This window comes from Rattus norvegicus, chromosome 10 (genome assembly GCF_036323735.1).
Source record: "Rattus norvegicus strain BN/NHsdMcwi chromosome 10, GRCr8, whole genome shotgun sequence".
Lineage (NCBI taxonomy): Eukaryota > Metazoa > Chordata > Mammalia > Rodentia > Muridae > Rattus > Rattus norvegicus.
The window spans coordinates 56,041,113-56,066,953 of NC_086028.1; the positions used below are offsets into that span (position 1 = coordinate 56,041,113).

At 44.5% G+C, this 25,841-nt stretch overlaps 1 protein-coding gene and 1 long non-coding RNA gene across 7 annotated transcripts in view; both read left to right on the forward strand.

Annotated features, from left to right (window-relative positions):
* The first annotated feature begins 231 nt into the window (after positions 1-231).
* Positions 232-21,464, forward strand: LOC120095133 (uncharacterized). Its single transcript, XR_005490331.2, has 3 exons — positions 232-704; positions 16,132-16,227; positions 21,260-21,464. It is a non-coding gene; the product is annotated as an uncharacterized LOC120095133 (long non-coding RNA).
* A 2,165-nt stretch (positions 21,465-23,629) lies between these two features.
* The window catches only part of Rabep1 (rabaptin, RAB GTPase binding effector protein 1), a 104,037-nt gene continuing 101,825 nt past the window's right edge, over positions 23,630-25,841 (forward strand). For 5 of the 6 annotated variants that reach the window (XR_594720.4, XM_063269681.1, XM_006246795.5 and 2 more), the window contains exon 1: positions 23,630-23,884. Coding sequence is in view for 5 of the 6 variants with exons in the window: in XM_063269681.1 (XP_063125751.1) it covers positions 23,851-23,884 (34 nt within the window). In the remaining variant the exon portion in view is untranslated. The remainder of the gene's footprint in view (positions 23,885-25,841) is intronic. The other variant, NM_019124.2, reaches the window with a different exon arrangement.

The window sequence follows — 25,841 nt, forward strand, 5'->3', positions numbered from 1 at the left end:
GTGAGCAACAACACAGTGAGGCCTCTCAGAACAAAAATGAAAATAATGCAAAGAACAAACTGATGTGGGCTGAAGAGATGGCTCAGGGGTTAAGAGCACTGACTGCTCTTCCAGAGGTCCTGAGTTCAAATCCCAGAAACTACATGGTGGCTCACAACCATCTGTGATGGGATCTGATGCCCTCTTCTGGTGTGTGTGGAGACAGCGACAGTGTACTCATATACATAATAAATAAATAAATCTTTAAAAAACCAAACCCTAATGTAGGAGATTTGAGAAGCAAAGACAGGAATTCTGTGTGGGAGAGAAGAACCCTGGGAGGTACTGAGAGGTTAGATGGAGTGCCAGGCTCCACCCCCAACTCTCCCTGAATAAGCAGCCAGTAATATTAGCTGTGGTGGAGGATGGAATTAACTGTCACTGAGGGAACAGCCAGAGTCTAGCTCACTGCCTGAGGTCAGAAGATGTTGAGGGTTGGTCTTGCTGTCTATTGTCTCAGTGTGACCTGGAGCCTGCAGGTTGACCTGTGACTCCGCCCCCAACTTATTTCTCATTGGTAAACTAGATGCTAACGGTCAATAGCTGGGCAGAAGAGACAACGGTAGGGTTTAGGTTTCCTGGGCTTGGGATGAAGAACAACCACAAGGGGAAGGTTCAGGAAGAGGAAGAAGGAGAAGCCACCATGGGTTAGAAGTCAAGAAACTGTGAGTTAAGAACAGCTAAAATGAAACAGTAAGTAGTAATGAGAAGGGTAGACTGACTCCATGACAGGCTTCAAATTGGCAATCTAGGGGACTAGGCCTAAGAACTGGGTAAGTCCAGCACAGGTAAGGGAGTTACTATAAAAAACAAAACAAAACACACACACACACACACACACACACACACACACACACACACACACACACACACAAAACAACCAAAAACCAAAAAAACCTCCCAAAAAACAGGCTTCAGGCAACTCGTCAGAAACTGCCCAGTCCACAGAGGCTATCCCTGTCACCTGGCCTGAGGCAAGGACAATGGGTCAGCAGCAGTTTCCAGACTTCCCCAGCAACAGTTTTCAGTCCCCACTAACAGTTTTTACTCCCCACTCCCCAGTAATGGAATGTCCCTAGAGATAGAGCAAGATATAGGTCATCTATCCCAGAACCCCCTAATGTGTTTTAAATTAGCTGAGCTCACATGGCTGCCTGTCTTGGTAATGGGAGACCCCAGTATGCTGGACTTCTGCAGAATAAAACACTCTTTGCATTTATATACTATTTGAGTTCTCCAGCGAATCATGGACCTGCACAGTAAGTAGTGATTCAGGGTTATCGATAGTAAAGTAGATTATTTTTTTTTTCTTTTTTTTTCGGAGCTGCGGACCGAACCCAGGGCCTTGCGCTTGCTAGGCAAGCGCTCTACCACTGAGCTAAATCCCCAACCCCGGGAAGTAGATTCTAATAGGATAGAGGGTAGGTATCTGCTCAGTTCTTATGCTGTTTAAGGCTTATTGTAAATTTAAAGGTTGTGTGTATCTTTTTTTTTTTTCTTTTTTCTTTTTTTCAGAGCTGGGGACCAAACCCAGGGCCTTGTGCTTGCTAGGCAAGCACTCTACCACTGAGCTAAATCCCCAGCCCCTGTGTGTATCTTTTATCTGGGAGCTAAATAGTCTACGATGGGGTAGAAACCCAGGATAGGATTAAATGATTTCCACAACAAGAAGGTCCCAGGCAATGCAATGAGATTGGGAGAAGAGGTAGTGTGACTGCTAATAATATGGACTCAGTAGGTTGGGGAGATGGTTGTGTTGGGAAAGGGTTGCAAGCACTAGACCCAAGGAATGTCTCATTTCCTTGAACCTATGTTTAAAAAGAAAAGCCTAGCCTGGCAGGTATGGTGCATGACTTTAATCCAATTGCTTGGAATGCAGAGTCAGGGACATTAACTGCCTGAGGATCCAGCTATACCTCTCTTGGGCATATACCCAAAAGATGCCTCAACATATAAAAGAGACACGTGCTCCACTATGTTCATCGCAGCCTTATTTATAATAGCCAGAAACTGGAAAGAACCCAGATGCCCTTCAACAGAGGAATGGATACAGAAAATGTGGTACATCTACACAATGGAATATTACTCAGCTATCAAAAACAACGAGTTTATGAAATTCGTAGGCAAATGGTTGGAACTGGAAAATATCATCCTGAGTGAGCTAACCCAATCACAGAAAGACATACATGGTATGCACTCATTGATAAGTGGCTATTAGCCCAAATGCTTGAATTACCCTAGATCCCTAGAACAAACGAAACTCAAGACGGATGATCAAAATGTGAATGCTTCACTCCTTCTTTAAATGAGGAAAAAGAATACCCTTGGCAGGGAAGGGAGAGGCAAAGATTAAAACAGAGACTGAAGGAACACCCATTCAGAGCCTGCCCCACATGTGGCCCATACATATACAGCCACCCAATTAGACAAGATGGATGAAGCAAAGAAGTGCAGACCGACAGGAGCCGGATGTAGATCGCTCCTGAGAGACACAGCCAGAATACAGCAAATACAGAGGCGAATGCCAGCAGCAAACCACTGAACTGAGAATAGGTCCCCCGTTGAAGGAATCAGAGAAAGAACTGGAAGAGCTTGAAGGTGCTCGAGACCCCAAAAGTACAACAATGTCAAGCAACCAGAGCTTCCAGGGACTAAGCCACTACCTAAAGACTATACATGGACTGACCCTGGACTCTGTCCCCATAGGTAGCAATGAATATCCTAGTAAGAGCACCAGTGGAAGGGGAAGCCCTGGGTCCTGCTAAGACTGAACCCCCAGTGAACTAGACTATGGGGGGAGGGCGGCAATGGGGGGAGGGTTGGGAGGGGAACACCCATAAGGAAGGGGAGGGGGGAGGGGGATGTTTGCCCGGAAACCGGGAAAGGGAATAACACTTGAAATGTATATAAGAAATACTCAAGTTAATAAAAAAAAAAAAGTTCAAGTCTAGTTAGTCTATCAGAACAGCCAAGGCTACGCAGAGAAACCATCTCAAAAAACCAAAAGGAAAGCCTAGTGTGGTGGTGAACATTTGTAATCTCAGTGCTTTGAATCCCTGGAGCTTGTTGGCTGGACAGTTTAGCCCAGCCAGCAAGCCCCAGGTCCCAGTGAGAGACCCTGCCTCACAAAACACAAGGTGAGAACCAGGCATGGTGGCAGATAGCTGTCATCACAGCTCTCAGAGACAGCTGGGTTTCTTTGAATTCCAGTCTAGTCAGGTTTACATGGTGAATCTCATACAGCCAGAGCTACATAGGGAGACCCTTTCTCAAAAACACACACACACAAAATCAACCAACAAACCAAAACCAAGTTGAGATGATGAGAGAGGAAGCAAACAGGTAAAACATTTAAAAATAAATTTAAAAATAAAACAAAAACTAAGGAACACAGGTTCTGATAACAAAATCCAAGGTTGATCTAGGTTGATCTCTGGCCTCCACATACAAGTGCTCACACACACACACACACACACACACACACACGAGAGAGAGAGAGAGAGAGACAGAGAGACAGAGAGAGACAGAGAGAGACAGAGAGACAGAGAGACAGAGAGACAGAGACAGAGAGAGACAGAGACAGAAAGACACAGAGAGGGAAGGAGAGAGGGGGAAAGGGGGAGGAAGAGGGGGGAAGAGAGAGACAGAGACAGGGAGACAGACAGAGAGACAGACAGAGAGAGACAGAGAGACAGAGACAGAGAGAGACAGAGACAGAAAGACACAGAGAGGGAAGGAGAGAGGGGGAAAGGGGGAGGAAGAGGGGGGAAGAGAGAGACAGAGACAGGGAGACAGACAGAGAGACAGACAGAGAGAGACAGAGAGGGAAGGAGGGAGGGGGAGAGGGGAGGAAAAGGGAGGAAGAGAGGGAGAGAGAGAGAGAGAGAGAGAGAGAGAGAGAGAGAGAGAGAGAGAGAGAATTTAAACTCAAAAGTATAAGAATAAAATCCAGCCTCGGTTAAAACACTTGGTCACGCTTTTTTTGTGAGAAACTGGGAAGAAGATTCATTTTGCCAAATGGTTTGTAAATGATATTGTTCTGTTTAGCACTGAGTTTGAAGAAGGAAGGAAAGGTTACGTTGCGGGAGGCCAGCCAGGTGTTACCAGAGATCTAATTTAGAATTCAGTTACATTGGCTTGCCTCCCTGATCGTCTCGCTGTCCCTACCATCCAGGGAGAAGGAAGGGATGAGGTTCCTGAGATACTCATCTGTGAGAGCACAAGAGGCTTTTTGTTAACCTCGGAGGAATGTAACCTTTAACCACAAGTTCGGGATAGCCAGAAAATTTGTAAAACATATTGATTGTGACAAATTGTATGTGTCTAGTTAGACTACAAAATATGCTTGCTGGAGGCAGCCGGACTCACCCACATGATCCGAAAAGAGTTTAGCGGTTTGGCGACAATTATGGTATTATTTTATAATGAAGTATTTCCCAAGCAAAGACAATCAAAGAATTGCCGGAAGACCTGGAGAGCCAGCCCTGAGGTTCTGAAGTAAGAACCACAACTCACCTTGTGGCCTACAGTTGCCCTTGTGACCACATCTCTGCTGCCACTCTGCTGTGCTATTGGAAATGGAAGCTGGAGGCCCCCACTGGCCCTGTTGCGACCTCTAACACCACCTCCACCATCCTATGCTCCACTACCTCTGCTTCCTTCCAAGCTTTAGAGCCCAAACGAGGGACAGTGCATCCAATTGGTGGTGTGGTGGTTTGAATAAGAATGCCCCCCATAGGCTCATATATTTAAATACTTAGGGAGAGGCACTATTTGAGAGGATTATAAGGATCAGGAGGTATGGCCTTTTGGGAGGAAGTGTGTTAGTGGGGATGGACTTTGAGGTTTCAAAAGTCCTAGCCAGGCAGCCCTGGTCTCATTCTTTGCCTATGGATCAGGATGTAGCTCTCAGCTACTGCTCTAGCACCTGCCACCATGCTCCCCACCGTGGTGTAAAGTGGACTAAACCTCTGAAACCATCAGCGAGTCTCAGTTAAGTGCTTTATTTCATAGGTGTTGCCTTGGTTATGATGTCTCTTCAAAGCAATCGAACAATGACTAAGAAGGGCTGTGATAGCTGGTGGTGCTGCCGCATGCCTTTAATCCTAGCACTTCGGATGCGTAGGCAGGCGGAACTCTATGAGTTCGAGGCCAACCTGCTTTACAGGAGAGTTCCAGGATAGCTAGGGATACACAAAGAAACCCTGCCTCAAAGAACAAAAAAAAAGAAAAAGAAGAGGAGGAGGAGGAGGAAGAGGAGGAGGAGAAGGAAGAGGAAGAGGAGGAAGAGGAGGAAGAGGAAGAGGAGGAGGAGGAGGAAGAGGAGGAGGAGGAGTATGTCCTAGGTGCAGAAGAGTAAAGGAATCTGGGGAAGTAAATACCTAACAATTTTAGACTTTTCTTTAATTTTTAGTGTGTGTGTGTGTGTGTGTGTGTGTGTGTGTGTGTGTGTGTGTACACATATATCCACAGAGGGCATTGGATCTCCTGGAGTTTTGTGAGTCACTCAGTGTGGGTCTTCTGGAAGAGCTGTGCTCTTAACTGCTGCACTCCTAGCCCCCACAGTTCTGGCTTTTATGCTAGGAGGAGGATTGCACTAGAATGTTGTAATGGGGTTTCAAATATAGGGAATACTGCAAAGTGTCTTCAGTACATAAGCGTTTCCAAATATGAATAGCTAATAAAAGTGATGTCAGGCTTGGAATGTAGGTCAGTATTAGGGGTTGGAACATAAAAATCCCTTGTGTCTTGTTAACTCCAACTATATTCTTAGTCTGTACCTGTGCCCCAAAAAGGTGAAGGTTGGAAGAGAACACGGCCTCACCAACTCACTGTACTCACTTGCAACCCCCTGTTGCAGCTAGCAGTGGTGGCACACACCTTTAATCCCAGCACTTGGGAAGCAGAGGCTGGTGGATCTCTGTGAGTTGGAGGACAGCCTGGTCTACAGAGTGAGTTTCAGGACAGCCAAGGCTACACAGAGAAACTCTGTCTTGAATAAACAAACAAACAAACAAACAAACAAACAAAAAGAATTTGCAGACTAGTTTATCCACTGTCTTAGTAAGAAGTTCTCTTATTTTCTGAGCTAGCATTATGTTTTTCTCTCTCTTCAAATCTCTCACATCACTCCTTCACCAAATGGTGATTTAGTCCCCTGAGAATGCAGACGAAATCAATGGTGTCTGTTGAATGCTTCTCTTCCCACCAGTACAACCCTTGCATTCATCTTCTGTATCTCATCCCCTCTCCCCTACTCGGCTGTGCCTGTGATCTCCCCTTTCACACTGTTCCGGATCATTCTAGTGGAATTAACACATCTCTTAATATATCCCATGACAAACCGCAAACGAAACAAAAGCTTGCTTTGAGCCTGCGTCCTCTTCCACCTTCTAACTCTGTTCCCTTTCCTAGCAAACTTGGCCATTCAACTCTCACACTCTACGTCTCCAACTTTGCCTTAAATGATTTCAATTGAGCTCTTGTTTCACTGTTCAATCAAGGTCACTAATGACCTACATCTTGCCAACGCCAAGGTTTGTTTGTTCTGTTGGCATCTTAATGAACTTCTTAGCATTTGGGCCTGTTGAGTGCTTGGTCCATTCTGAAACAAGTTTGTAGGATCTCAGGGCTACAAGGCATGCACATGCGCTCAAACACACACACACACACACACACACACACACACACACACACACACACACACACACACACACACACTCACGGACTCCTTTCTCTCCTCTTTTTCATCTACATAGCCTCCTGAGAATTCTAGCCAATCACTTCTCTCCGTTGTTTATATCCTGTCTAGGTGATTTATGATCTCTTATTTTTTTCTCTACAAATTTTATCCTATTCATTTTCAACTTGTTTTGAAAAATTTTAAACTTACCCCAAAACTGGAAGTTACCCCAAATAATACTGAACAAGCCATATGCACTCCAGTAAAGCTCATCAACTGCTAATATCTCCCCAAGATTCATGCATTTGTACCTTCCCTTTCTCCATCCCTTCCCTCTCTTCTGTCCTGCACATTCCAAAACTGGAGTGAAAAGATTTTCCTAACTATTATACTATATAAGAAATTAGAGAATAAGGCTGGGGAGTAGCTCAGCAATAGTGTGTGTGCTTAGTACACAAGAACCTCAAGTCTGGTGCCCAAGACTACAACGAAGAGAACAAAATGAAAGAAAAGAAAAAAAGGATTAGTAACATTTAATATCCAGTTCATGTTAACATTTTTTTTTTCAGTTTCTAAACTTGGTGTCATGGCACACACCTTTAATCCCTGCACTTGGGAGGCAGAGGTTGGGGGCTCTCTATGAATTTGAAACCAGTCTGGTCTATGTAGTGAGTTCCAGGATGGCAGGGCTATACAGAGTGGCCCCGTCTCAACAAAACAAACAAACAAAAATCTACTTTTCCAAATAGTTTATTATATAATAAATATATAATTTATATATATACATATATATTCAACATATATTTGTATATATTCTGAATGGACCAAACACTCAGCAGTCTCAAATGCTAAGGACCTCAGTAAGACGCCAACAAACAAACAAACAAACAAACCTTGGCTTGGGCAAAATGTAGGTCGTTAGTGACCTTGATTGAACAGTGAAACAAGAGCTCAACTGAAATAGTTAAGGCAAAGTGCTGAAAAAGTAGTGGGGAAAAATATATACATACATATATGCATACATAATATACATGCATATATACATATACACATACATACATACATAATATATATATATATATATATATATTCTCCTTTAGGATTGGCAAGATGAGTTTAGTGGCTGAAAAGTGCTTATCACATAATCCTGATGAATTCTCAGATCTCTCTCTCTCTCTCTCTCTCTCTCTCTCTCACACACACACACACACACACACACAGACACACACACACACACACACACACACACACACACACACACACACTAATAATCATGCAGCTATTGTTAGAGGTTCTAACTGTCCTATTGCTGTGAAGAGACACCATGACCATAGCACCTCTTGAAGGCATTGAGTTGAGGCTATCTTATGGTTTCAGTCCATTATCATGGTGGGGAGCATGGCAGCATGCAGGCAGACATGGCTTTATATCCATGATCCATAGAGTTTTATATCCAGATCCACAGGCAGAAGGAAGAGAGAGAGAGACACTGGGCATGGCTTGGACTTTTGAAACCTCAAAACCCGCCTCCCAGTGACACACTTCCTCTCACAAGGCCATATTTACTCCCACAAAGCCATACCTCCTAATCCTTCTCAAGTAGCACCATTCCCTGGTGACTAAAACATTCAAATATTTGAGCCTATAGGGGCCTTTCTTATTCAAATAATCATATTCCACTCCCTGACCCCCATAGGCTTGTAGCCATACCATAATGTAAAAATGCATTTAGTCCAACTTCAAAAGTCCCCATAGTCTATCACAGTCTTAACACTGTTCAAAAGTCCAAAGTTCAAAGTTTCTTCTGCATCTGATCATAGGGGAAAAGCCAACTTCAGCTTAAAACCTTTTTCCCCCTTTAAATCCAGGATTCAACTAAGATTTCCCCATTGTACTTGGTCCCTATCCTTTTACTATAGACTAAAAAGTCATGCTCTCCTCCCCACCGCTCCTAAAAAGTAATCTTTGTTTTTCTTTTGCAACATTGTCCTTTTTGAAGAGTATGCTTGTGGTGATTTGAATGTTGAATGACTCCCATAGTCTCACATATTTGAATACTTGGTCCCCAGTGGTGGAACTATTTGGGAAGGATTAGAAGGTATGGTCTTGTGGGGGTGTCACTGGGAGCAAGGCTTTGAGAACTGAAAATAACTCTCCTAGCTAGTATGGAGATACATGCTTTTAATCCCAGAATTCAGAAGGCAGAATCTGGTGGATCTCTGAGTTCAAGGCCAACCTAGTCTACATGGTGGGTTGCAGACTGGCCAATGCTACCCAGAGTCTGTCTGTCTGTCTGTCTGTTTGTCTGTCTGTCTGTCTGTCTGTCTGTCTCTGTCTCTGTCTCTGTCTCTCTGTCTCTTGGTTATATTATAGACCAAGATGTATGTGAACTCTCAGCTGCTTTTTCACTCTGCCGTCATGGAGTCTAACACTCTGAAACTGTAAGTCAACGTAAACGTGTTCTTTATAAGTAGCCTTGATCAGGGTGCTTTAGCACAGCAATAGAAAACTCATGCTGCTCCTGGACGATCTGTGGTGATACATAACATTCGACCTGGGCAATTTTGCCTCCTAGAGAACATGGCAATGTCTGAAGATGCTCTCAGCTGCCACAGCTGGGGAAGTGGCACCTGTACCTTGTGGGAAGAGACCAGAGAGGCTGCCAAGCATTCTGCAGAGTAAAGGAGAATCCAACGAAGCATGACCCAGACCAGAACATTATAAGTTTACATTAAATGAGCTTTAGGAGATTGAATTCAATGTTAGAGTATTTGCCCTGGTATTTGATCCTTAGTTCCTGCAAAACCAAAAACCAACCAACCAACAAACAAAAAGATAAAATTACAACAACAGCAGCAACAACAACAACAAACAAAACCAAAACCAAAACCACTAAGTAATATTTTTAAAGGTTTATTTATTTTATCTGCATGTACACCTTTTGTGCAGTCCTAGAAAGAGGCCATCAGATCCCATTACAGATAGTTATAAGCTACCATGCGGTTGCTGGGGAATGAACGGAGGACTTCTGGAAGAGCAGACACTGGTCTTACCTGCTGAGCCATCTCTCTACCCCATAATAGTAACATTTAATGGTTTCTCTTTGCTTAGAACAGTGAGAACTCAAAATGTATCTTATATTAGATCAGAAGCTCAAAGCCCTAAATCTGCCCTAATGCAAAAGGGGAAAAATTGCAGGGACCATTGTTTTGGAACAAGCTAACAATTGAGATATCTGATCTTCCAAAAACCTCAGAACTCCGGAGATACTAGCCGTATTTTCCAAATAGACTAGTTTCAGTTGGCATGACAACCAAATTCCCTCTCAAAAATCCTTACATAAAAGAAGAAATCCGAGGTGACCTAACGAGTCAGCAATTCCTCTGTTGTCTCTCTAACCTGACTCCACCTTACAAAAATTGGCTTCGTGCTGAGGGTCCGCAGCCTAAATCTATCCCCCTTTAACTAGTTCTACAGTATAGATCTTGAAACTACACAGAACCTGTGAGGGTCAGCAGTAATTCGAGGGGACAGGAGAGGTCTGAATTGCACCCTTCCCCCAACCCTCTCCATATTAAGTTTGAAACCGGCTGCACAGACTTGCCCTAGTTTCATCTGTCTGGCAGCTACTACTCCTACGGTTTTTTTCTTTATTTGAACTGGCTCAGAACTCACCAATATGAATGGTCCTACCCCCAGGACGTGGAGAGGATAAGCAACATTGTTTGTTTTACATTAGTATCCGATATGGACTTGAAAAGCTGATGAAGATGTCTGTAGAGGGGTTTGATAATCTCTCATTTACATTTGGGATTCTAAAAGGATACAAGCCCATTAGTACGCATGCCTAAAAGCACCTGAGGCAGCCTCAGTGCATCACTTCCGGCTGACCCTGGGGCTTGTCACTTGGTGGAAATGAAGTGCGAGGCGAAGCTGTGAACAGTGTCTGGTCGTTGTAAATGTGGCCCTTAGTCAAGACTTAGGCTTGTTGGTTCAAGGTTAAGGATATCATGACCCAATTATTAGCTGGCTATTAAGTTATTTGAGTGGGCATTTCACAGAGTTAGTCCTGGAGACTCATCGAACAGCAAAGGCAGCAATAGCAAAATGAAACGGACTGGTACTGGGAATTGGATAGGGGGGATTTGATTTCCAGAGTTTCCATGTTTTATTATTTAGAGTAGTTTCTGCCTGGTATAGTAGTAGAAGCCTTTATTCCCAGCACTTGGGAGGCAGAGGCAGGAGAATCTTGTGAGTTTGAAGACAGCCTGGTCTACAGAGTGAAAAAAATGCCAGAACAGTCCGGGATACACAGAGAAACCCTGTCTCAAAAACAAACAAATAAACAAATAAATAAATAAAACCAAACATTACACACACACACACATAACCAAAAACATAAAGTATACCCAAGGGGCAAAAAAGTCAATGAAAGGTGTGTGTAAGGAATTGGACTTACTAAGAGTTTTAATTTGTTATTTACTATTTTTAGTCTGGGTTTTTGAGACAGGGTCTCCTGTAGCCCACGCTTGCCTTGAATATACTATGTAGCTGAAAAGGCCCTTGAACTCTTGATTCTCTTGCATTCAGCTTCCAAGTGCTGTCACTGAGGGTAGGTACTATGTATCTGAGATTACCCTTGTGTTCAGTCATACCTGGCTCTATTAAATATTTTTTTTTCTTTTTTCTTTTTTTCGGAGCTGGGGACTGAACCCAGGGCCTTGCGCTTGCTAGGCAAGTGCTCTACCACTAAGCTAAATCCCCAACCCCTCTATTAAATATTTTAAACCAGCCTTTAGAAGTATGGCCAATGGGGCTGGAGAGGTTTATTCCAGCAGTTCTCAGCCTGTGGGTTTTGACTGCTATGTGGGGGTCGAATGACCCTTTCACAGGGGTGCCTAGGACCATGATAAGACACAGGTATTTACAATGCATAACAACAGCAGCACTACAGTTATGAAATAGCAATGAAAATAATTTTATGATTGGTTGTCACCATAACAAGAGGGACTGTATTAAAGGGTTACAGCACTGGCTTAGTGGTTCAGATCATTGACTGTTCTTACAGAAGACCTGGGTCCAGTTCCCAGCATCCACATGGCAACTCACAACCATCTGTAACTCCCGTTTTAGAGGACCCAGTAACCTCTTCTGGCTTTCACAGGCACTCCATACACATGTGGTAAGCATATACTCAAGCAGCCTCTCATGTATACATGCATGCAATTAAAAACTTTTTTTTTCAAGACAGTTTCTCTGTATAGCCCTGGTTGTCCTGAGAGTCATTCTGTAGACCAGGCTGGCTTTGAACTCAGAGATTCACCTGCCTCTGCCTCCCAGGTGCTGGGATTAAAGGCATAAAGAAAAGGAAACAAATATATCCAAATATGACCATTAAGGAAGAAACTCAGGACTGGTCAAAGTGTCTGTGGAGTGCTCAGCCACACATGGGACATCTAATCTATGTCACATATTTCCCCAAGGCTCAGGGACCACTGTGAAATATCTGGTGGAAAAACCAACAGCCAGAAGTCAGGGAGAGTGGAATTGAACAGTGTCCTCAGGACCATCACACCTGTGAACTCAGTTGTGGAGGCTTTCACAAGATGGAGCCAGTCAACATTGCAGTGTGGAGACAGGAGGAACTCACGAGGCCCCACTTGTAGCTGAAGAGCTCCTACTGTTAGTTGATGGTTTAGACGGGAGGGTCAGCTTTCTTTAAGGGTGTGATGCCCGGTAGATCTATCACCCTTTAGTGGATGGTTCCACACCCATAGGCTATGGCAGTGAAAATGACTTTGGTGACATACATGCATACATACATGCATACTTGCATACATACATGCATACAGAAAAAGGAGAGAGTACACAAAGTGGGGAGGGGATAAGGAAGTGGGGGTGGATCTTGGAAGAGTTAGGGAGAAGAGTGGATAGTAGCTCTGCTCAAACTATATTGTATGTATATATAAAATTCTCAAGGAATTAGTAAAAACATATATTTTTAAAAATACCTATGTGGGACTGGAGAGATGGCTCAGTGTTTAAGAGCACTGACTGCTCTTCCAGAGGTCCTGAGTTCAATTCCCAGCAACCACATGGTGGCTCACGACCATCTGTAATGGGATCTGATGCCCTCTTCTGGTGTGTCTGAAGATAACAACAGTGTACTCATGCCGCGCCCACCTCGACCGGCAAGGAAGACGCAACACCGTTGGATCCTTCTCAATCAGCCTTTATTGCAGGAACACCTAGTTGATGATACGGGGACCCCGGGGAACAAAGGCACTCGCCTTAAATACAAGACAGGCTGTGGCTGTAAATTTGTCCACTGGGGATTGGTGGAGCATGAAATACCTATTTAGCATGAATATCACCCTGGCCTTGTAGGTGCTGGGGGTCTGCCAACACATGCGCTGTAGGTGTTTACCACAAACGACCACCGGATGTCGGCGCCATCTTTAGCCGCTCCCTACATACTCACATAAAATTTAAAAAAAAAAGTAAATCTAAAAAAGATACGTATTTGTATGTATGTATACGTGTTTGAGTGTATGTACCTGTACCACATGCATGCCAGAGCCTGCAATGGATCCCTAGGAATTGGAGTTACAGACACTTGTGAGCAGACACCTATACTAAGTAGGTGCAGGGAACTGAAACTGGGCCCCCTGTAAGAACAGTAAGTCCTCTCAACATTAATATATTTAAACATCATTATCAAGCGGTGGGACAGCCAAAGCTACACAGAAAACCCTGTCTTGAAAAAAGCACACAGACTTCTGAGTTCAAGGCCACCTTGGTCTGCAGAGGGAGTTCCAGGACAGCCAGGGCTACACAGAGAAGCCCTGTCTTGAAAAACAAACAAACATTATCAAAGTTGGGTGTGCTGGCATGCATTTTAATCCCAGTCCTGGGGGAAAATGCAAGTGGATTTCTGTGAGTTTTAGGCCAGCCTGATCTATATAGTGAATTCCAGGGTAGCCAGGGCTACACAGAGAGACCCTGTCTTAAAAACACAAAACCAAACAAACCATTCTAATAGGTGACACATATTTTAATGACTTGAGTATGACCGAGAACTAGGAAGTGAAATGGACGGTCTGACTTCTTGGCTTGCAGAACTCTGCAGCTCTGTTTTAATTTAGTAAAACCCATACCATAAAGTGGTCAATATGAATACTCTGTGACTGTGGCCTTTCAGAATATTCTATCAGAAGGTGTTTGGTTTTGGACCCGGGCCAAGGAATTGAGGTGCATGTTTTGCGTATCAAAGCAGACCTGGCCCCCAGGTTCTCCCAGCATCCCTTAGTCCCTATCTGGCATGCCCTGCCTCCAACCCTCTGCTTTCCAGTTCACGGGCTGGGCTGCTCTTCTGGAAGGGCTCTTTAGGTCTTCCCCACCTCACCCTCTCTGTGTCCTCTCTCTGCTTTCTCTCTTCCCCTCCTCTCTTCCCGATGACTTCCCAGGCCTCGGTCCTTTGAGCCAGTGAGCTCACCTACCCCAGCGCAGCTTCCCAATAAACCTGAATTTAGTATAATCTAATCTGGTTTAAATTGGCTCATTTAACTGGCGGAGGAATCACTTATCAGAAGGGGATCTGAATTTAGCTATTAGATTTTTTTGGCTTTTGAATAAAAGCCAACAAATGCCTGAGATGTTTGGAAATGTTTCTCGGGATTATTCCTCGGTTGCTACATTTCTTTATTGTTTGGTCTTTACCTCCAGGATTGTTCCCAAAGCGATGAAGAAATAGGTAAGACAAGAGATTCAATGCTGTCTTTTGGCCTCCGTGGGCACCTACATACATACAGGCAAACATTCACATAAAAAAATTTAAGAAGAATTTGGTATTTTAAAAAAATGTCTAAAACCCGAGAAGCCCCTTCTAAGGCGGATGCACGAAAATGATGCCTTACAAAAGATTAACAGGAAGTTAGGGGACAGACACAGTTGCAATTCAGGCCTTCTGGAGGCAGAGGCAGGCAGATCTCTGTGATTTCGAAGCTAGTCAGGGGGCATAGTGAGGCCTTGTCTTAAAAACAAAAGGAGGGTTGGGGATTTAGCTCAGTGGTAGAGCGCTTGCCTAGCAACCGCAAGGCCCTGGGTTCGGTCCCCAGCTCCGGAAAAAAAGAACCAAAAAAAAAAAAAAAACAAAAAAAAAAACCAAAAAACAAAAAACAAACAACAACAACAACAACAACAAAAAAAAAAAACCAAAAGGAAACAAAAACAAAACTTCCTGCAAAGAGAGATAGGTCAGTTGGAACGGCACTCGCCTGCTTGTACTGCCAGCACAAGGCCCCAAGTTTCACTTCTAGAATTTATGCAAAAAAGCAACATTGTAATCCCAGCAGTGGGGAGGCGGACAAGGAGGATGTGGAGGTGGCTGGCCAGCCTGTCTAACCTCCTTGGTGAGATTCAGGCTCATGAGAGGTACAATGAAGGTGGATGGCTCCTGAGCGATGACTCTTGAGGATGTCTGGCTTTACCACATGAATCACCCGCACACACATATACAGACTGATGGGTTCACTACAGAATAGAGAGTCAGAACAGTGTAGAACAAGCTAGGCTTCATTATAAAAATCAACAGAATAGACCTGTACATTATGGTCAATTGATTTTTTTTTCAAGATAGGTTTCTGTGGTGGTTTGAATATTCTTGGCCCACGGGAAGTGGCACTATGAGGAGCTGTGGCCTTGTTAGAATAGATGTGGTCTTGTTTCTTGTTAGAAGAAATGTGTCGGGGTTGGGGATTTAACTCAGTGGTAGAGTGCTTGCCTAGCAAGCGCAAGGCCCTGGGTTCGGTCCCCAGCTCCGGAAAAAAAAAAAAAAAAAAAGAAGAAATGTGTCACTGTGTAGGTAGGCTTCTAGTGCTTGAGCTCTGCCCAGTGCCAAAGAAACCTTCCTGCTGGATCCCCGTGGCGGATCCTCCTGCCTTTGGATCAGATGTAAAACTCTTGGCTCCTCCAGCACCATGTCTGCCTGGATGTTGCCAGGCTTCCCACCATGATGATAATGGACTGAACCTCTGAAACCGTAAGCCAGTCCCAGAACTCACTCTATAGACTAGGCTGTCAAGTTCACAGAGATCCACCTGCCTCTGCCTCCCCAGCCCAGGGTTTAAAGGTGTGAGCCACCATGTCCAGCATTTTTTTTCTCCTTTGAGAGGGCATTTCTCTGTAGCCTCCTTCCTTGGCTGTCCTGGAGCTCTCTCTGTAGACCAGGTTGGCCAGGAACTCACAGGGATCCACCTGCCTCTACTTTCCAAGTGCTGGGATTAAAGACATGAGCTATCACTGACTGGCCAACAATTGATTTTTATCATGGATATCAATACATTTCACTAGGGAAAGGCACTGTCTCTTTAACAAATGGTGTTACAAAAATCAATATGCTTGTGTTGCAGAATAAAATTGGACTTTTAACTCACATCAAGGAAAAAAGTCACTGAAAATGGGGTCAAAGACTAAAGAAACTACTGAACTCAAAGAAGAAGAGATAGGTACAAGCTTGAATCAGTCAGCGTGCTCTCTCTCTCTCTCTCTCTCTCTCTCTCTCTCTCTCTCTCTCTCTCTCTGTCCTGGAACTAGCTCTGTAGTTCAGGTTGGCTTTGAACTCACAGAGATCTGCCTGCATGTGCCATGCTCCCCCCAACCCCCAACACCTGATCATGGGGCTTTAATCTCAGCCATAGAAATGTAACTAAGACGATATATTGGACTTTATCAAATTAAAAACTTTGGTTCTGCAGTGCAGTGCTGGAAGTGTAACTCAGTAGTAGAGCAGGACCTGGAATCAGTCCTCAGTGGAAAAAGCCCATCGTGGGTTGGTTGTTCTTAAACTGTAAGCCAAAGCAAATCTCTCCTCCTTTAATACGTTTCTCACACATTTTGTCCTGGGGATGAAAGGCTGATGGACAGCATCGGTTGAGTAGCGTTAGGAGCATTTCTTTTTTTTTTTTTTTTTTTTTTTTTTTTGGTTCTTTTTTTCGGAGACCGAACCCAGGGCCTTGCGCTTCCTAGGTAAGCGCTCTACCACTGAGCTAAATCCCCAGCCCCAGGAGCATTTCTTGTGCAAGGCTGTGAAGGTTGGCATATGAGCTTTTATAAGCAATATGCTTTCCTTTATAAAACTTATTTGTATTTTATGTATATGACTGTCTTGCCTGCACTTGTGAATGGCACATGTACGCAGTGGTCATGGAGTCTAGAAGAGAGGATTATAACCTCTGGCATTGAAGTGATGGAATAAGGGTAAGTCACTGCCTGGGTACTGGGACCTGAACCTGGGCCCTTTGTAAGAGCAACAAGTGCTTTTAACTATGGAGTCATCTCTCTTAACCCTGGCGTATATTTTCATTTCACTTGGTATATTCCTGGCTAGAAGCTGGTATATTAGAAAAAATACATATTACAGATGTTGAATCATTTGGCAACTCCATGCCTAACATTTTGAGAAACTGCCAAACCAGCTTCCAGAATATCTGTAAAATCCTTTTGCCTCAGTTCTAGAGTTCCTGGGATTATAGGCACCGAGCTACTAGACCAGTTCAAATGACCTCATTTTCAGCTTGTGACTGGCAAAGATCCCTGTCTGTATCAATTTCTTTTCATTTCTGTGCTAAAACACTGTGACCAAAAGAGATTTATGGAAGAGTATTTACTTTGGCTTACGGTCCCAGAGGTGGGCTTCACAATGTGGGGGAGGCATGGTGGTAGATGACTAGAGGTCGAAACTGAGATGTCTCATCTCTAACCACACACAGAGAGCAGAGAGAGCAAACTGGGAGTGCCGTGAGGCTAGAAGCCCTCAAACCCTGTCCACGACAGCATACTTCCCCCAGCAAGGTTACACTTCCCAAATGTTCTCTATTGCCTCCCCCAAATTGCTCCCTCGACTTAGGCCCAAGCGTTCAAACAGATAAGCCTATGGGGGGCATTTCCCACACTGCCTTTCTTACCTGAGCTACATCAAAACATGTCAGATTTTTTTTTAAAAAGTTATTAATTTTAATTTATATGAGTACATTGTAGCTGTCTTCAGACACACCAGAAGAGGATAGCAGATCTCATTACAGATGGTTGTGAGCCACCATGTGGTTGATGGGAATTGAACTCAGGACCTCTGGAAGAGCAGTTGGTGCTCTTAACCACTGAGCCATCTCTCCAGCCCCTTGTGTCAGATTTAAAGTCAATCTTTTGTATCCCTGGCATTGGCTCCAGAATATCCCCCATTTCGAGCTGAGGATGCTCAATATCATTATGTTCAAATCCATAGCGGTATTGTTTGAGTGTCCCTTGGACGTTACGTGTTAAAGGCATGGTTGCCAAACCACAGGCTTTTGGGAGATGATTGACTCTTGAGGACTCCGACCTACTGGATGGATTTTGATTGATAGATTCATAATATGATGGCCCTATTGGGAGGAGGTGGAAAACTGGGAGGAGGTAGATCATGGGGTCATGCCCTGGAAAAGATCTACCTTGTCCCTCACCATTTCCTAGTTCTTTTTTTTTTTTTTTTTGATTGTCAGTTATGTGGTGAGCAGTTCTACTTTGCCGTGCCTGTCTACCCCGACACTCTGCCTCACCAAAAGTCCAGAAACAAAGAGCCAACCAACCGTGGACTGAGAAACATGGTCTTGGAAACCATGAGACAAAAGAAACATTTCCTTCTTTTAATCGTTTCTCTCAGATATTTGTCAGAATGAAGAAAAACACACACGGTGTTTGTGTATCTCCCATGCAATGCTTCTGTAACAATTAGGGGTAAAATAAATGGGTTCACAATATTTCTCAGGTCAGCCTGGAACTCACTTTCTACCCAGGATGGCCTTAGACTCCTGGCAAATCTACTGCTTCAGGCTTCCCAGCGCTGGAGTTGAAGTGGGAGCCACCACACCCAGTTCTTGAATATACTCTAAGTTAGTGGCTCTCAACATGTAGGTCACAGTCCCTTTGAGGGTCGAATGACCCTTTCACAGGGGTCACATATCAGGTATTTTGCATATCAGATATTTACATTATGATTCATAACTAGCAAATTTATAATTATGATATGGCAACAAAGGAATTTTATGACTGGGGAGTCACCACAACTTGAGGAAGTGTATTAAAGGGTCTCCACAGTTGGAAGGTTGAGAATCACAGTTCTAAGTCATCTGTAAACTACTTACAGTCCCTAGTGCAATATCAAGGCTATAAAGTAGTTGTTATATCATATTGTTTAGAAAATAATGACATGAGAGAAACATTCAAAACAGATGAGCTTCCCTTCAAAAACTTTTGATAAGAAGTTGGTTGACTTTTAGAAGAACCCATGGCTATAGAGGATTGTTATGCAGAGGATAGGATGTTAACTACCACATTGCCAGCACCCTCGAAGGGTAGGCTTTTAGGAGGAGCCTTTCCAAATGGCATGCCACTGCCCCCTCAGTTCCTAATCATTTTTGTGATTGCCATTATTCTTCTGTACTGACTCTCTTCCTGTCTTTTACTGTTTATTCACAAACTTCCCTTTTTCCTGTTTTGTAACTTTACATAAATTGAATTAGAGGATTTCAGTACATTTTTCTCTTAAAATTATGTTTGTGAGGAACTAGGTGCTGTGGCAGGTGCACACCTATGATCTTGGAAGGTTGATTTGGAGCATTTGAGGAAGGCCTGGGTTACATAGTGAATTCCGGGCCTTCTCATGCTATGTGGTGGGACTCTGTTATTGAAATAATTTGCATTGATTACATGACTATATGCTTACTTAATTAAAATAATTGGGGTTCAGAGGTAAGAGCATTTGCTTTAGAAGCACGAGGGCCTGAGCCCAGATCTCCACAGCTGTGTAGAAGCTGGTGTGGCCATGTATGCCTAGAACTCCAGTGCTGAGGAATTGTGGGAGACAGGAGGATCACTGAGCTTGATGGCTGCTGGTGCCATCAACAGTAGGGAATTCCAGGTTCAGTGAGAGACCCAGTCTTGAGGGAATAAGGCAGAATGTGATAGAGGAGGATATCTGATGTCCTCTGGCCTTCACACAAACATGGCAAACAAACCTGTACACATAGATGTACACACACACACACACACACACACACACACACACACACACACTTCACCAGGAAGATGGTTCAGTCATTAAAGTTCTTGCCATATAAGTATGAGGAACCAAGTTCAGACCTGCAGAACCCATGTAGCTTTAATCCCAGGTCTGGAGAGGTGGGGATAGGCATCTCCCTGGAGTTTGCTGGATAGCTAGTTAAGGAACTTCACTCACATTAAGGAACTTCAAATTCAGTGAGAGACCTTGTCTCAAAAAAATAAGGTTGGATTTGTTTACAGAAATCAATCTGGATCTGACTTGAAAACTCCCTTCCTCTTGGCTAGGATTGCATTTGAGGCTTGCTCCACAGGAGACAGTTCATGCCTGGTATTATGGGTTGAAAGCCCATAGCTAAGGATGTCAAAGGTCATCCTGTTGTCTTGCTAAGTGGACCTGTGGTCAAACTGCCTCCTCAATACTTACGTTTATATAGAGAGATTATTGATACAGCCAACTTTGATCAGAGAAGCTCTTCGCAGTGGGCAACAATTAATGCAGCGACTCATAGCTGGCTGAAGAGCTAAGAATACGTAATTATTGAATGCTCAGCTTAATGGGACATCCGTCTCATACCGTCATCTCCCGACCATACAAGGCTAACGGGACATCTAGGAAGAGGGGGCAGATAATGCATAAGAGCCAGAGAATGAGCAGAAGTGCCGTGAAATGCTGTCTTCAGGACCACGGCTACTCCACTCACGAACTCACCTGCACATGATCAAGCCAACAAGAGAAGTCAACACAGGGGTTGGAGATATGACTTAATGGTTAAGAATACTTGTTGTTCTTCAGGGGAGTTGGATTCAATTCCCAGCACCCATATGATAGCTCACAGCCGACTTTTAACTCCCAGGTACTCACTTGGTGCACATGTACACACATAAAATAAACTAGAAAGGAAAGAAAGAAAGGAGAGAAGTGATATAAAGCAGGGAGGGAGACATAAAGGCCTGCCTGGGCTGAGTGGGAAGGGGGAGGAGGGTTGTATAAGATCAAGATACGTTGTTTACATGTATGAAACTGTCATACAATAAAAGATACTCTGTTAAAAATTAGGTGGAGAAAAACTGAGAAAGGTACCCAAGATAGACTTCTGACCTTCACACGAACACAGATATACCTGAGAACATGTGAACAAATGTACAAAAATATATCACACACCACACAAACTTAAAAGTCAGATGTAGTCGGGTATACCTGTAATCACCGTACTCAGGAGGCTGGGAGTTTAGGGCCAGCCTGGGCTACAGTGTTGCTGTCTCAAAACCAAAACCAAACAAGACAAAACAAAGGCATCTCTGTTGATGAATATTTGGTCCATTTATTTATTTGATGTATAATGAAGTATAACATTGTAAATATTCTTGTATATGCCATATTTCACATGCAATGTGATTGACGATTGATTATTTCATGTTTTATTTCTTAATTTCCTTCAGAATAAGAATTAACTTCTGGGGGCTGGAGAGATAGCTCAGCGATTAAGAGCACCGACTGCTCTTCCAGAGGTCCTGAGTTCAATTCCCAGCAACCACATGGTGGCTCACAACCATCTGTAAAGAGATCCGATGACCTGTTCTGGTGTATCTGAAGACAGCTACAGTGTACTTATATATAATAAATGAATAAATCTTAAAAAAAAAAGAATTAACTTCTGGGGGTTGGGGATTTAGCTCAGTGGTAGAGCGCTTGCCTAGCAAGCACAAGGCCCTGGGTTTGGTCCTCAGCTCCGGAAAAAAAAAAACAACAAACGAATTAACTTCTGTTGCTAATGTAGGCTTTGAGCATATGTTAGTTTTCTCTAGCACGTATCTAGGAATGGCATCTGGTTGTTGGGTCTTAGGGTTTAATAGAAAATAGGAAACGGGACTGGGGTATAGATCAGTTTGTAGAGTGTTTGCCTACAAGGAACAAAGCCCTGGATTTGTAATTCTAGCATTTGGGAGGTAGGAGGGTCAGGAATTCAAGGCTAGCTTGGGCTACATGAGAACCTGTCTTTAAAAAAATGAAATGAATATGAAAATGTATATAACTCTTAGTCCTTGCTTATTTCAAAATTGCCTCTTCAACTTTTGACATAGGGGGCTCTGAGGGTCCCTAGCAGATGTCTGATCATTGCTGAGTGACCTTAGTCTTGAGGACCAGGCTGCAACCCTGATTACCAGTGGCAATAAATATGCCACTCAGTCAGTGGAAGGAGTCCCATCTGTGGAGGACAACAACATCTGCTATCTTTATGGTTCCTGCCTCCTATTAGTCATTGCAACAGGACAGACGATTACTGAGTTGCCTGACTGGGGCCAAAGGTCTCCCCGCTGTGCAAGGATTTGCTCATCCAGGAAGGTCAGATATCAGGGGTGGGTGGAGACAGGCTTCATTTGCTCTGTCAAAGTCATACCAGGAGATGTTAATTGCTTAAAAATCTAAATATAATCCCCCTTAATGTTAGCGGGACCTCAGGCAAAAGTATAAATAGATGACTACCTATTTAAAATTATTTAAAATTATAAACCATTTCAAAGAACTGGGAACCTTGCTAGAGTCTAGTCTTCTACTTTGACTAATGTGTACCATTATGGTTTGAAAGTAGACATTTGCAGTGACTGCGGAGCAGACTTGAATTCAGAATTTTTAGAATCAAAATAAATAAATAAATAAATAATAGTAGGACCTATCCTGAAATTCCAGCTTCTCAGGAGGATGAAGTGGGATTGCAGAAGCAAGGCCAACCTGGGCAATTTAGGGAGAGGGTGTTTCAAAATAAAAAAAATAGAACAAGAGTTATCGCTACTGCTGAGCGGTGGAGTGCTTGCCTACTGTGCTTAAGGTTAAATCCTCAGGACTGCAGAAGGGAAAAAAAAGACTAGCATAGATTCCTGGCCTTTGGGGGTACGTGCACTCGAATAAGCTCATGAGAGGAGCGTAAGCCCTGGCCCCATTCCTAGCCTGTTGCCATCCTTCTTTCCTCACCTGTCTTGCACCACGAAAGATCCGTGAGCACACACAGAGCTCAAATGTGTAAGTGCTGTGCTGCCTCCTCCAAAAGCAGCTGCCCTTTGGCACGTTGGGAAATGTCTACACCCTGTCTTATAGAAAAAGTAGAGATCACAGCTTCAGTTACCCAGGGAGGGAATTCTGGGCTCACGGGAAGGAAAGTAGACTTGGTTCCGAAGTGCCAGACTGTGTAGACTCCTTGTCCTAGAGAGACAGCAAGGACTGAATGGGGCTGGAAAGGAATCTTTAAAGTCTGGAGCCCCCGTATGGCTCTCTTGCCCAGGCAGAAAGGTTGTGCTTTCTGTATGTAGTTTCTCCTGTCAAGAGTGCAAGCACTGTGTTTGGCTGTATCTCCAACAGCTTCTCTGGGCTGGGCACGTTAAAGACAGACATAGTGGCTTAATGGAAAAAGTACACTGGCTTGCACAGCAGAAGATCTGGGGTCCAGACCAAGTTCTGGCCATAACAATTCTTCCTACGTTATTGCCTCATTTAAACTTTTCTTAGCCACCGTACTCATCAAGGTTATGAGGTTAAGGGACTTTCTCAAGGTCACACAACTGGGCAAAGTAGTGGCTGGGTTCGGGTGCACCACAGGGTCTCCTCGCTCGTCTTTATTTTTTGCCTAGGTCATGGGAGCTACGAGCTTGTAGAGTCTTTTTGCCTTTGCAGACACTAGCCTCCAACACCCTTAGCTCTCATCAGCCTCTCTCTAACTCCCAGGCCTGGACCCCTCCTCCTCGTCTCCCTCCCTCCTGAGGCCCCGCCCCTCCCCTTAGGCCAACGTCACGTGCCAGCCCATCCCCCCGCGCCTGCGCACTGCTTATTTCCCGCTGTCAGGATGAGGAGGCGGAGGTCGGCGCTCCGGTCCGTCTCTGCCCGAGGCTGTGGCGGCGCCAGCGGCTCCAGCCTTAGCGGTTCCTCCCTGGGCGGCGGCGGCCGCGGCTCGGTCGACGCGTTCTCCGCCAGCTGAGTCCGCCGCAGCCCGGGACGCTGCTTCCCCGCCCATCCCCGTTCTCCAGGCCGCCCACTGGCCATGGCGCAGCCGGGCCCGGCTCCCCAGCCTGACGGTAAGGCGCCCACCATGGCGGGCGCGGCCTGTCTGGCGCTGCGTCGTGGGGGCCCTTGGGGCAGGAAGGGCCCGCGCTCGGGCCCGGGGGTGACCCACGGGCTGGAGGCGGGGGCGCGCGGGCGTCGCTTGCTGGGGCAGCCGGGCTGGGGAGGGGGCGGGAGGCACGCGCGGGCGGCCGCGGGGAAGGGCGTGGGGAGGCTGCGGGGAGCCGGCGGCGGCAGTGGAGCGCGGAGAGGAAGGTGCGGTAGGATTAGCACGTGGGTTCCTCCTGTGGGGAGGATGGAAATCGAGAGCATGTGCTATATTCCTTAAAGAAAAGGCGAGCCCTGGCCTTGGTAGTGGCGGTGTGCCCTCTCGCCCCACCTCCGCCCCCGCCTCCTCAGGCCACACTCCAGCGCTCTTTGCACTGGACTTGTAAAAGTAACTGGGATCCTAAGGATTTAGCATTCTTTGAGTGGTAGAGTTGCTTCATGGTATGTCCGGGCTCCTTTCTTAGTCTCTTAGGGCCTCAGTTTCTGACGCGCGAAGAGTGCTTTTGATTCATGTCTCTTTATCGAGAAAGATGGACAAGTCTTGGGCCGTGCGATAAGCTGGCAACGTTCAAATGTAAAAGGATAGTTTAGTATTATTTTGGGAGTGTTAGGAATGAAAAGGTGGTCGAGAGGGCCGAAATTGAGGAGTCAATCTTCCTTTCGTCTCTTCCTTTCAGGCGATGGGGGGGTCTCACTTTGTGGACCTTGTTGACCTGAAACTCCTGAGCTATCCTCCTGCCTCAGCTTCCTGAGTGGCCAAGACTTAACAGGTGCAGGGCAGATTGTCTTAATAGTGCTCGTATTGGAAGGGAAAAAAAGGTCTCGTCCTAAGTAAGCCATGATGATGATTATTATTATTAGAGCCTTCTTGACCTTTCAAAGGACTGAGTTCTGTGATCACATTGTTTCAGGTGTTGTTGTTGTTGTTTTTGTTGTTGTTGTCGTCAACCTGGAGTTATGTTTGGAAAGAATGTACTCGGTCCTTGGCAAGATCTTACAGTATCTAGTTGAGAAAGTTCTTTCAGGTATATTTCTGTAGTTGGCTTTTGTGCTTAGCATCTTTACCTGTAAGGGGAATGTTGGGATATGATGGTTGGCACCAGAGGTACTTGGCCTTTTCCAAGAGTAGTCTCTGAAATAACCTTTTGTGAAAACCTGTTTGTTCTTGCCGTAGGGGAATTGGAAACAATGTTATCAGATTTTGAGACTCTTGCTACTCTCTGGGAAGTGTTCTCTGTAGACTGTTAGCCTCTAGTTTTGGGTTTTGTTTGTTGCCTAAGGGGTAATGTCCAGCCTTGATTTTAATTTGCTTGCTGTTCCTATTCCAATACGATAAGGGAGGTGTTTCTGGTGGGCTGTCGGGAAACGAATTTTTTTGGACTTCCTTTTAACTCTCACCTTTTGTATTTGGTGTCAGGGAGGAAAACTTTACAAACCCTCCTTGTTACTTCAGACAGAGGCAGCATACAAGAAAGCTCTGGCTTCTGGTTGGTCTACTTAACTGGCTGCTGCCTTCTTTTGCTTTTGGACAACTCAGGTGACATGAGTCTGGACTCTTAATTTCCTGCCTCTTTCCAGATACGAAATGGTCTTCCCTACAAATAGGCAGAAGTGACTAAGCACTTCACAGAAGAGAGGAAAACATTAGCTTTGAGGAATCTCATATTCACTCAGTGTAGGTTTACTTCCTATTTTTCAAATTATAAGATGATGGGATGAGATTAAGTTTACATACGTTGTAATTTTTACTAGTATAAGTTAATGTAAATGGGCGAAGGTATCTATCAGTTCACAAAAGGAGAGAGAACTTGGTATGTTTGAATTCTTTGTGTCATTGTCTGCTTATAAGTTCATCTTGCGGAATTAATTTTTCTCTTTAGTTGAGTTCATATCGATAACTTTAATTAAAAGCACACTTTAATT